Here is a 12,397-nt window from a genome sequence, read left to right on the forward strand (position 1 = left end):
TATAATGTAATATTATTTTCTCCCTCCCGCCACCTCCCCCCTAACCCACCACCTCTTTTTTTTTATTTCAGCATATTATGGGGATACAAATATTTAGGTTACGTATATTGCCACTGCCCCCTCTCCGCCCCCCACTGAGTCAGAGCTTCAAGTGTGTCCATCCTCCAGACGGTGCGCATGCACTCATTATGTATGTATGTACTGATGCCCTCCTCCAAACTCCCAGTTGCCCCACAGCCGATTAATGTTATTCCTATAGGTGCGCTTAGGTGTTGATCAGTGAAACCAATTTGATGGTGAGTACATGTGGTGCTTATTTTTCCATTCTTGGAATACTTCACTTAATAGAATGGGTTCCAGCTCTATCCAGGAAAATACAAGAAGTGCTATATCACCATTGTTTCTTATAGCTAAGTAGAACTCTATGTATACATATACCACATTTTATTAATCCACTCATGTATTGATGGGCATTTGCGTTGTTTCCACATCTTTGCAATTGACCCACCACCTCTTCTTCAGAGCAATCCTTTTGCCTAAAAAACTTGTGTCTTGGCTTGACTTATGTGACCTTTCTGGGTTTGCCTCTGCCCAGCCCTTTTACTTTTCCTAGAAGGAAGAAAGCACAGAAATAAATGAGCTGGAATAGATCTTAGAAAACATCTAATGAGATTGCTTACTTCCTTGTTTTAGCAGCAATAATGTAAAAGGGCTCAGAGGCACAAACCTTTGCCTATAGTCACACAGTGCTAATTGAAGGGTCTTTGTTTCCTCAAATATCAAATTTCTTTTTATCACCTAAGTCTGAAGAAAATTTAAACATAGCATTTAAGGTAGGAAACAGTTGCTTTTAAATTTTAACTCCCTTATGCAAAACATGAACTGTCTGAAAGGTTATGAAACATCTTGATCATCTGTCATACACCAGGTCGTGGTGAGCAAATCTCTGTCCAGTGCCAGGGAAAGCAAAGGTTAGGCAGCAGTGTTGTTTTCCCTGAAACCCTCAGTCTGAGCTCAAGAAGACCCTAGGCTATGAATTTAAGACACTGTCTCTTGCTCTTTACTTTGGTTGACAGTGAAAATCCTTAATGAAGAATATATGGGAATATTAGAGTGCAGGACCTTACTTTCAAGGTACTCTGGCCAGGATTTCTGAGTAACTGCATTAGTCGGGGTTCTCCAGAGAAACAGAACCAATAGGATATATAGAAATATTATGAGAAGAGGTTTATTGTGGGAATTGCCTCACACAATTATGGAGGATGAGAAGTATCACAATATACCACCTGCAAGCTGGAGAACTAGGAAAGCCAGTGGCATAATTCAGTTTGAGTCCAAAGGCCTTAGAACAAGGTGTTCCAAAACATGTGCACCCCTGTAAAATTCTGAAATAATAAAAAAATAGAACAAGGAGTTCCAATGTCCAAAGGCAGGAAAAGATGGAAGCTCCAGCTCAGACACTTGATGGATTGGATAAATAACCAATCCCCATTGATGAGGGCAGATCTTCTTTACTCCCTACTAATTCAAACGCTAATCTCTTTTGGAAATACCCTCAAACAGACACCCAGTAATAATGGCACTTTTTTTGTTTGTTTGTCTGCTTTTTGAGATGGGGCAGTCTCACTATGTTGCCCAAGCTGGTCTCAAATTCCTGGGCTCAAGCAATCCTCTTGCCTCAGCCTTTAGAGCAGCTGGGATCACAGGCATGCGCCACAGCATCCGGCTTGAAGTAACATTTTACCAGCTATCTGGGCATCCCTTAGCTGAGTAAAACTGGCGTAAAATTAACCATCACAATAGGGATAGGACAAGCATAAGCACATGTTAAAAGTAAATTGTAAGTAAATGATACATGTATCATCAAGATGGAGACACTTCTCAGGACCACAGACTGCATCTATCAGTCATTCTCACTTACCTGGGCATCTACCTGATAACATGGCTGCTAATGCCTGCACAACAGTCTTCTCATCTACCTCCAAACCTTCAACCATTGGCCATGAGACTAAAATTCATATTCTGCCTTCTCCTGTTATCTTAATTACCATAAAGCTCTCTTCTCTCCTGAGTGAAAGTGATTTCATAACTTCAAAGTAAATTGATGTAGAATTACAAAAGTGGGAATAAAAATGACAAATTAGCAGCCAATACTGTGTTTGGCAAGCATATGTTATTCTGAGGGAATCTATATTAGTTAAGTAAAGGAGTGAAGACAAGGGACCTAATATTTCCTGTAATCTTAAAATTCCCATTAAATTGCTTGAAGTTTAGTTATGAAAAATCAATATTTTCTGACTTTTTTAATTAAATATTTTATTTTAAAGATAATTGTATATTCATAGGCAGCTATCAAAATTAATACAAAGAAATCTCAACCCACAAGCTACAGAATTGCAGAAAATATCTGCAAACCACAAATCTAACAAAAGACTACTATCTAGAAGTCTCTTCTAGGTAGTAGTTAAAAAAAACCTCTCAAAATTCAACAGTAAAATAACAATCCAATTAGGAAATGGGCAACAGACATGAGTAGGCATTTCACTAAAGAGTACATACAGATTTGGCAAATAAGCACATGAAAAAATATTCAACAATGTTATCCGTTAGGGAGATGCAAATTAAGACCATAATGAGAAACCACTACACACCTATCAGAATGGCTAAAATAAAAAGAGTACAATGTCTAATGCTGAAGATCATGAAACTGAATTACTCATACATTGCTGGTGGAAATGTAAAATGGTGCAGTGACTGTCTTATTGTTCTTACTACTCTTAGACTGGGTAATTTATCAACAATAGAAATTTACTGCTCTCAGTTCTGGAGGGTGGAAGTCCAAGATCAAGGCACCAGCAAATTTGGTGTCTGGTGAGAGACTGGTCTCTGCATCCAAGATGGTGCCTTGGTGTGTCCTTAAATGGAGAAATGGTTGAACAGCTCCCTTGTACCTCTTTTAAAAGGTTGCAACTCCCATGACTTAATCACATTCTAAAGACATCATCACTTTTTTTTAAATTAAAAATGTTTAAATTCCCACCTCTTAATACTATCACATTGGTGATTAAGTTTTAACATATGAATTTTTTTGTTGGGGGCATACATTTATACCATAGCAGTGACTCTGCCAAAATAGTTTGGCAGTGTCTTAAAACACTAAACATGCAAGTCTCATACAACCTAGTAATTACACTCCTGGGCATTTATTGCACAAAAATGAAAACTTAAGTTTACACAAAAACCTGTATAGGAATGCTCATAGCAGGTTTATTTGTAATAGCTAAAACCTAGAAACATCCTAGATGTTCTTCAATAAGTGAATGGTTAAACAAATTGTGGTACATCCACTCCGTACTCAACAAAATAAATGAACTCTTGATACAGGCAACAACTTTGATGAATCACAAAAAATTATGATGAATGAAAAAGATTATCCAAGAAGTTAAGTAATGTATGATTCCATTTATACAACGTTCTTGAAATGATTAAGTGATTAAGTTTGCCATCTTATGTGGGCACATTTTGTGGCACCCAAAACAATTACAGTAGTAACATCAAAGATCACTGATCACTTGTCACCATAACAGATATGTTAATAATAAAAAAGTTATCAATATTGTAAAAATTACCAAAACATGACACAGAGGTAGAAAGTGAGCATATGCTGTTGGACAAATGGTGCCAACAGAATTTCTCAACACAGGGTTGCCAAAAACCTTCAATTTGTAAAAAACACTGTATCGGCACAGCGCAATAAAGCGAAACACAATACAACAAAGCATGCCTGTACATAGACGCAAATAAAAAACATTTCCTAATAACCAACTGAATTACAATGCTGTAGCTAACTACCCCTCAGTTTTGGCAATGCCTGAGTTCTAGAAAACTTGCCTCTCAAATTATGATTCATGGACCAGCAGCAGCAAGAACATTTGGAACCTTGCTAGAAATGCAGAAAGAATATCAGGCCTGGCTTAGCCCTAATGAATCAGACTCTGCACCTTAAGATCCCCATGTCATTCCCATGCACATTAAAGTGTAAGAAATCTTCTTCTAGAAGCCTTGAAAAATTCCATTTATAACCAGGGCTCTTTAACCTGGGCATGGGGAAAATATAAAATTAATAAGTTCTAACCATTATTCCTAAAGCAAAGGATTATGAGGGCTCCAATTCATCCTCCCAGATAAAGTATATGCATTGCTACAAGGAAAGGGAACAATTAATGTTTATAAATATCCTTTAGGAACCATCTAAAAAAATACTCTTACTTTCTGTTCAATGTCTCTGTTAGTGAAATCAGTCCTTAATACCTCTGGTGAGATAAGAAAGAAGTGTTGGATGCCACCCTAACCAGTATTTGCTTAACCCAAGAGATGAGTCAAGACAACTTTCCCCTTTTAAGTGGTCTTCTGGTCATTCCCTGGCCTGGAGGGAGGGCACGCTCCTCTGAGCCTCCCCCTTCAACTTAAAAACTCAGAACAGCTCAGACATCTAGAGGAAAAAACATCCACCAACAAAGGGCAGATCCCAATGCAGGTAAAATTTAGATGATGCTTAGTGATGTGTTCAATAGAGAAAAACAGGGAGGAACAAAATCCTTTTCAAAAGCCTTTTGTCCTTGATTTCCTAAAACTATAGTCAGATTGTTTTATAATCAGTCAAAGAAAGGCCTCTCCTGAGAAGGGAGTCGTCCCTGGCTTCAGCAAGACGACAACTAGAGACCCAGCAGGCAGAAGTAGAAAGTGACCAGGGAAGTTCCAGATGGTGCAAGTCAAGGTTGCAGCTTCCAGAAGCCCTGGGTGAGCAGTGATGGAAATGCCACTGGATGAATGAGATGGGTGAGGGCCAAGAGAGAATAGGTCCTGGGGTTTGGATGGGAGGAATCAACAAAGGGCCTTCTAAAATCACCCGTGTGGGGCATGGGCAGAATAAGGAAGCCAGAGTTCAGGGGAGTTAAAAGAGATATGGTGGACGTGTAGGACGATGGGGGAAAAATATGGCACCCAGAAGGGAAGCAGAAATCCAAGATGTCTTGTTTTAAGGTGGATTAGGGTTTGGTTGTCCAACACAGTAGCCACATGTGCCTACCGAGCATTTGAGATGTAGCTTGTGGCACATGCTGAAATAATAGTTTGGTTATATGTTGTTAAATATATTATGAAAATTAATTTTACCTGCTTTTTTTCATGTGACTGCTAGAAAATTGTAATTTACATGCATGGCTTGCATCATACTTCTATTGGACAGCGATGAAGCCCTCACTCATTTACAGATTCATTCACCAAACATTTGTGGACTATCTCTCTGCCACTTGTGAGGCACTGGTGCTGGCACGGGTGCTGAGGAGACGAAGCTGAAAAAGGCAAAGGGTCAGCTCTCATGGAGGCTTCATTCCTTTCTGGAGAAGAATGATCAGTGTCTCGTGTGATGTTTGCCAAGGTGTCCCCTGGGTTTGGGAAGATAGGGGAGCAGCATCCAAGTTATGCGGGCAAAGAGAGAGAATGGCAGCATGATCATGAAAGACAACAGAACTTTATTAAATGTTAACTAAATGAAGAAGTAGAAGAAAAGCATTCTGAATCAGAGAGAAGAGCTTGATCAAAGTCTGCATGACTTTGGCTGAATTTTTCCTCTTTAGGAAGCTGTCGGAAAGCTTAGTAATTAAAAAAGGTTACAGATCAGATTGAAGATTTTCCAGTATGTTCCTTCCATTCTGCTTTCATTTTAGAGTAAGAATGAAAGAAAAAAAATCAGATAAACATGACAGGCGTGAAACACAAGAAATAGGCCAAACCTTAAATTGCTCTTGGAAGGAAATATTTTTATAAAGCAAATGCTGGGGGGAATGGGGGACTCTTAGCCACGTAGCATAACTTACACTTAGGGACGGTTATGTTGACATTCTGTTTCACTGTCAGGAAACCAATTAGCCACAGAGGTTGTAGTCACGCAAAGCTCTTAGAATTTGGCCTTCATTGGAAGTGAGACATCCCATATGCGAGACCCACTCCTAAGAAGTAATAGTGCTACTGAACAAGATAAATGTCAGATATTTGATAGGCACATTATCTGAGGAGAGGGATTGGAGAAAGTTCTAAGAAAGTATTATCCATCGCCTTCCAACCAAACCCAAATCCCAGCTGTAGCTGCATTTATAAATGAGTCAGACTTGCTGTGGTTCAGAGTTTTCATTTTATGTCGATTTCTTAGAATTGCAAAGTTTAAGCCACTCTGCCTTTTACAAGCTTAGAAACAGATGAGGTTTAAAGTAAGGACTAATTAACTGCAAAAAAAAAAAAAATTGAGAATTTTAACATGAAGAAATTTTCCATCTGAAAGGTTTCACTTCCAGGCTCGTGTATCAACTGTCCACAGTGCATTCTGGTCTCAGAGTCTGTAGCATGAATTCCCGGCACCGCTGTCTGATTAAAATCCTTATTCTTAGAGTAAGCATGAAGTTAGTAGCTTTATCAATAAAGGTCATATACTATACCCTATGGTGGCTAATACTCAAGGATAGATCTGCTCTTTTGGAGGAAGGAGGGTTGGTTGGAGCGCCCTGTCCACCTCTCATAACAATTGCTTAGTCTCAGCCTCTGGAGAGGTGGGACAACCACTGTTTGAGCAAATGACTCCATTAGCGATTAGTCACCAGTAGATAATCTATGGTGACCTCAGGTCTTAACTCAGAACTCCTTAACACCCAGGGTTCTCATCCCTTCTGTGAGGAGGACAGTTGGTCACTTCCCTGAGTTTGCTGCCCTTTGCAAAGGAGAGCAGTTGGGATGGCGGCAACCAATCTGGAGAGAGATTTACTGGGCAATGTTTTAAGGCCAACTGGTAAAGCTCCCCATCTATTCTTCGGGAAGCATTCATTTCCTCAGATAAGGCTCAGAACAGGCAGGTATAAAGAAAACACTATTTTATTAAAACAGAACTAAGTATCTTATATTAGCATCAGAGAAGGATAACGTGGTGCAAGCTTCAGAGCAATATAAGAACGTGGCTTGTTCAGATGCCAGTTTCCGCACACCTGGGGGGAAGGCCTACAAATTTCAGAGAAATGGGAAACCCAAAATAAGAGGAGGAGAGGCCTCCGAAACCTCATCAGGCTTGAGATAGGAAATAGGACACACCGGCCAAATGATAAACGACACCACGCTGCTTAGGAGTCTGTAAATTTATTGAGTGAAAACAAAATCAGTGTCAGACGTTAAATTTGATTTGGTTCAAATTTGGCTGAAGTCCATCTGCAGCAGAGAACTGAGGTGAGGAAGACACACTGTGACGCTGGCAAGGGGACACTGAACAGCTTCCCATTAACTGTAGAAGCAGCATCACACAGCCAGAGTAGTCAGTTAACGAGGGCAGGGACCCAATGTTTAATGAGCAGGGGTAAAACCAGGGCAAGCACAGGACTTTCAAGAGATAAGGCAGGAACATTCAGCAAACAAGCTGCAGCGGAGCCTGGCTGGGGAACAGCGGTCGCTGCACATCTGCGGGCTCACTTGGGGAACACGGTGATCACATCGTAGCCCTCAGGCGGTGTGACTCGCTCCCGGGCGTGCTTTTCACAGTAGATCTGATCCTCCACAAAGAAATGGCCCTTCTGTTTCAGGTTGGTGCCACAGTCGGTGCACACATAACACTCAGGGTGGCGGTGGCGGTCCCGCAGCTTCACAAACACGCCACTGCAGGAACAAGGGAGGAAAAGAGCTCCATCAGTGACAAGCACCTGCAGGTGGCACCAGGGTTCTGCATCGTCCTTCCGGGGCTGGGGCCTGGAGCTCCTCTGCAGAGGCCCGTCCAAGGGTGGACCAGCGCCCCCCAACCGGCCTCCAGTCATAGGGGATTCTCACTCCCAGGGTCCAGAGACGTTATTCTGGAAGCCCCACCTACTGCGGCAGCGCAGCCCTGCTGTTACTGGTTTTGCATGCTCCTAACCTAAGGGTTCCACAGCAAAGGAGAACCTGCCTCTGGGACACAGGATCTCCCTGGCCTCTCTGCTCCATTTTTCCAGGCAGGATTTGTCTCCTTCACACCCAGAACGTGCAACACCCAGCACTTCCCACATGTTCGTGGTTTACCCGACCTGCAGGGCCTGCAAGGACTGTGGGAAGCAGATACTCACACAATCCCAGTGCCACATTTGTCACACATGGGCAACTTCTGAGCATTTCCAATCGATGCAGCCACTTTGGTGACAGGAGCTTTAACACTTCTGAATCCTGAGGGCTTGTTGGGATCCCCTGAAATGAGGAAAACATTCGCGTTGGCTAGGAAGGGCAGAACTGCATAAGTATCCCAGAGCCACTTAAATACACGGTCAAGCAAGTTCATGGGCACCAGAGTCAAACAGATGTGACTCTGCTGTGTGATCCTCGGCAAGTTACCTAACCTTTCTGGTCCCCAGTTTCTTTTTCTATAAAACAGATCATTTTTCCCTTTAATATTGTATAAAAAGATTAATATACAGGTATATACATACATAAAGTCCTCTTACAGTACCCGGCAACACAAATTACCTAGATACAGAGAGAAACCAGATCACAAAAAGGACAAAATCATCACAGTACAGCAAGCTACACAGCAGCCAGATGAAAATCATCTGCTACAGAGCAGAGAAAGGGGCCTCTCTGCAGTCAGCTGGGTGCATCTAAAATAAGCCCCTGGCTGCTGGATGCAGAACTGCCTACCGCCCAGCTCATCACACCTTAGGTAACAAAGCCCTGTGTTGTGGTAGCTATTAATATGCTAAGGTGTTAATATTGCCATTATTACAGTAGATTCAACCGGCTGAGCTTCCACATCACTTATCTCTGTACCATGACAAGGCCTAGCAGTATTGCTATGTTCATCAGCTATTTATACATGTCTCTCTCCCCGGACTGCGAATTACCCAAGCACCAGAATCTTGTTTTATATATCTTTCAACACCCCACAGAGACAAGCACAGGGCTCAGCAAATAACAGAGGCTCAATAAATGTGCAGAAATGAATAAGATACTGTGACAACTGCATGATGCTCCCTACCTTAGTCCAACATGCTTTAGCCCAAGAAGCTACAGAAGTCTCTATACCATTGGCAGTTCTGAATAGCCACCTGGGAGCATCCCAGGCTCCAGGAGAGCTTTCATAAAATTCACAGACCAGGGGCTCTCCCATAGACCAGCTGAATGGGCATCTCCAGGTGCAGGAGATTCTATCCTACACCCCTGGCTAAATCAGCTTCTTTCTTAGATTAAAGCAGCTATTCTCAAGCTTTATTGTGCATCAGAATTGCCTGGAGAGCTTGTTAAATCACAGATTGCTCAGCCCCAGAGTTTCTGATCCAGAAGGCCCAAGAATTTGCATGTCCAACAAGTTCCTAAGTGGTGCTGGTGCCGCTGATCCAGGAACCACTGGACCAAGAACAAGAGCAAAGAAAGAGCTTCCTGTGCAAGGTGAGCTGACGGGGAGAGGCCCACCCCATGACTTTAGTCATGCTGGGCAACCCTGGGGCTGGCAGATGAGGGCCCTGGTTCTCTTGTCCTTTTAGAAAATGAGTTCCTGGATCTGACATGTGCTTCTCAACCCAAAATTGAGAAGAAGGGGCATTCAGGATGCCCCTGGCTGGTATGGCTGGCTATATGTTTTGCCCACAATTATCCCTCCCCACCTTGCCATGCTTCCCTCTGGTCAGTGTTTCTCCACTGGGAGTGATTTTGTCCCCCAGAGAACAGTTTTGGTTGTCACAACTGGAGGGGAGTGTTACTAACATCGAGCGGGCAGAGGCCAGGGTTGCTGGTAAACATCCCAAAATGCACAGGGCAGCCCACAACAAGGACTCCTACAGCCCAAAATGTCGATAGCATCAAGGCTGAGAAACCCTGCTCTCAGGAGAGAAGACATCCCCCATCCACAGACTTTGGCCAGTGGAATCTGAGCAGATGTGAGCTTTGTCCAGGCAAAAGCACTAAGTACACTGTGTGGTTTGGCCTCGTCCCCATAGAGTTTGTGCCCTGTGCCATGAACAGCAGGCCTCAGAGACAGCCTCTCCCTTCACTGGGCTTCCGGAATGAGAAGGCTCCGGGCGCCAGGCCCTTCCCTGCCAAGCCCCGCTGAGCCACAGCTGCCCAGCAGCCCTTGTGGACACAAGGTGCCCACTGCTGACTAATACCACACGAGAGCTGGTCTGGGGTGCTTTGCTGGAGGTACGTGAATGAAGCCTGGCCTCCCCGTAGCCCTCTCGTGCTGCACGTGGCACAGTCAGCCTCCCCCTCAGAGCCGGGACCCTCCTGCACTGGGGACCTCATGCACACAGATGTCCATCTGCAACACAGGAGATGGGGCGGCGACTGGGGGGCTCCGTCGCTTTCTGTCGTGAGCTCTACACACAGGCCTGGGAAGGCCCGCCTCTGCCCCGCCAGCAGGCCCACGAGGGGAAGCACCTGAGCGCTTCCATTTTCCCTTCCTTTGGGAGGAGGCCACAGCCCCAGTTTTGTCCACTCATATTTTTTGTATTAATTTTGATTTTTTTTAATATTGCATAAACTGACATTTTAGTCTTGATTATTGAGTTTTCTACTGCCCCCTTAAAGTTTGCACCCAAGGCAATGCCTCACTCACCTCACCCTAACCCTGTCCCTGCCTAGAGGGGTCTCAGAAGGGCCTGAGTGGGCAGTTTCTCCAGGTATTGTGCCTCGAGCATCCCAAACAGGCTCCTTTATTTTCTGACCGAGGGTGCTGTCGCCACCCAGCTGCCTACCCGCTATGACGAGGAAATGGCAGCACCTGTGCACACCTCGCAGCTCAGAAATGCAAAGCAGCTGTGCCAAGAGAACCAGCCCAATGAGGTGGGGGTCTCTTATAGGATGAGCTTTTTCACCAAACTCACCTATCAGCAGAAAAATCACCAGGAAAGCGGAGGGGTGCGAGAGGGTACAATGAGAGAAGGCCAGGAGGGACATGAAATCCCCACGTGGTAGGAGAAACCACATTCCTTTCTGGAATGAAGAGGCTTAACTGGATAAAATTGGGCACCGCTGGGTAACACAGGCCTCACTGCGGGCTGCTCAGCCCTGCAGCGCCACCTGCTGGCGTGAGGTTTTTTTGTCTCTCACCAATCCAGCCAACACTAAATTCAAAGAAATCCTTCTTCCTTTCTTCACAACTAGCTTACAGTAAAGATATTAGCTTCCTTTGGACTCCAGGAAACTAAAACAACGTCCAAATTTCTCTTCTTCCCTAATATTTCCGGGTGTGTTCGGTAGGGAGCTTGCCCCTCAGGACGTTCTCCCCGGGAAGAAGAATCTGCAGCTGGGAGCGCTGAGGGAGGCTGCTCTCCCTCCTTCCAGAGGGCGCTCAGTCTCGGCCAACACGCTGGTCTCTTTGCAGCTGGCTGAGGCGGGTCCCAGGCTCGTCACCACCAGGGGTCCCTCCCTGGAGCGCCAACTGTGTCTCACAGGTGGGCACGTTGTGGGGAGGAAGAGAGAGCAGGAAGGGTGGCACAGGGTGGTGCCCGAGCCCCGGGGAAGGGGACCAAGACAGAGTGCAGAGGGTGGGGCATCACAGGGACCAGGACAGGGTGCAAACCCAGTTCTCCAGAGACGGCTGGCAGTGAGAATCCCAGGAGGGGCTGACCACCTGGGAGGTCTTTGGGAGAAGGGGGAAAGCATCCTTCTCCAACACAAGCACCTGCCACAAATTTCTCATAATATACTATTGTTATTCAGTGAAGAGACCTTTCCTGCTATCCACTTGAATATTATCATATCATAAAACAGACAGTATTTGATGTTTACAAGGTGAAGCGCTGTCTCCTGAGACCTGCAGAACCACACAGGCCGGGCGTGGTGGCTCATGCCTGTAATCCTAGCACTCTGGGAGGCCGAGGCGGGCGGATGGTTTGAGCTCAGGAGTTTGAGACCAGCCTGAGCAAGAGCGAGACCCCGTCTCTACTAAAAATAGAAAGAAATTATATGGACAGCTAAAAATATATATAGAAAAATTAGCCCGGCATGGTAGCACATGCCTGTAGTCCCAGCTACTTGGGAGGCTGAGGTAGTAGGATCACTTGAGCCCAGGAGTTTGAGGTTGCTGTGAGCTAGGCTGACGCCACGGCACTCTAGCCCAGGCAACAGAGTGAGACTCTGTCTCAAACAAACAAACAAACAAAGAACCACACGGGTGGCCCTGGGTGCCTTGTGCATTGGAGCTCACCCCGTGGACAAGAGAGCATCTTGATGAGCTTTCAAACATCATAATAACTATGAAGTACCTACTCAGTCACTTGATGGGTGTTTCACACATTTATGACATTTGATCCTCACGACAGTCTTAGAGGAAACGATTTTTTCCCCAGTGGACAGATGAGAAAAACAGGCCCGGAAAGGTTCAGAGACCTGCCTGAGGTCA

The 12,397-nt window shown here is 44.7% G+C and overlaps 1 protein-coding gene across 1 annotated transcript in view; it reads right to left on the reverse strand.

The window, feature by feature from the left end:
- Positions 1-7,166: 7,166 nt before the first annotated feature.
- Positions 7,167-12,397, reverse strand: part of PDLIM1 (PDZ and LIM domain 1) — a 39,170-nt gene continuing 33,939 nt past the window's right edge. Inside the window, exons 6-7 of the mRNA XM_069460068.1 lie at positions 8,133-8,250; positions 7,167-7,692 (exon numbers count right to left, since the gene is read on the reverse strand). Of these exons, the coding sequence (XP_069316169.1) occupies positions 7,506-7,692; positions 8,133-8,250 (305 nt within the window). The 3' untranslated portion in view covers positions 7,167-7,505. The remainder of the gene's footprint in view (positions 7,693-8,132; positions 8,251-12,397) is intronic.

This window comes from Eulemur rufifrons, chromosome 28, assembly GCF_041146395.1.
Source record: "Eulemur rufifrons isolate Redbay chromosome 28, OSU_ERuf_1, whole genome shotgun sequence".
In the NCBI taxonomy this organism is placed as follows: Eukaryota; Metazoa; Chordata; class Mammalia; order Primates; family Lemuridae; genus Eulemur; species Eulemur rufifrons.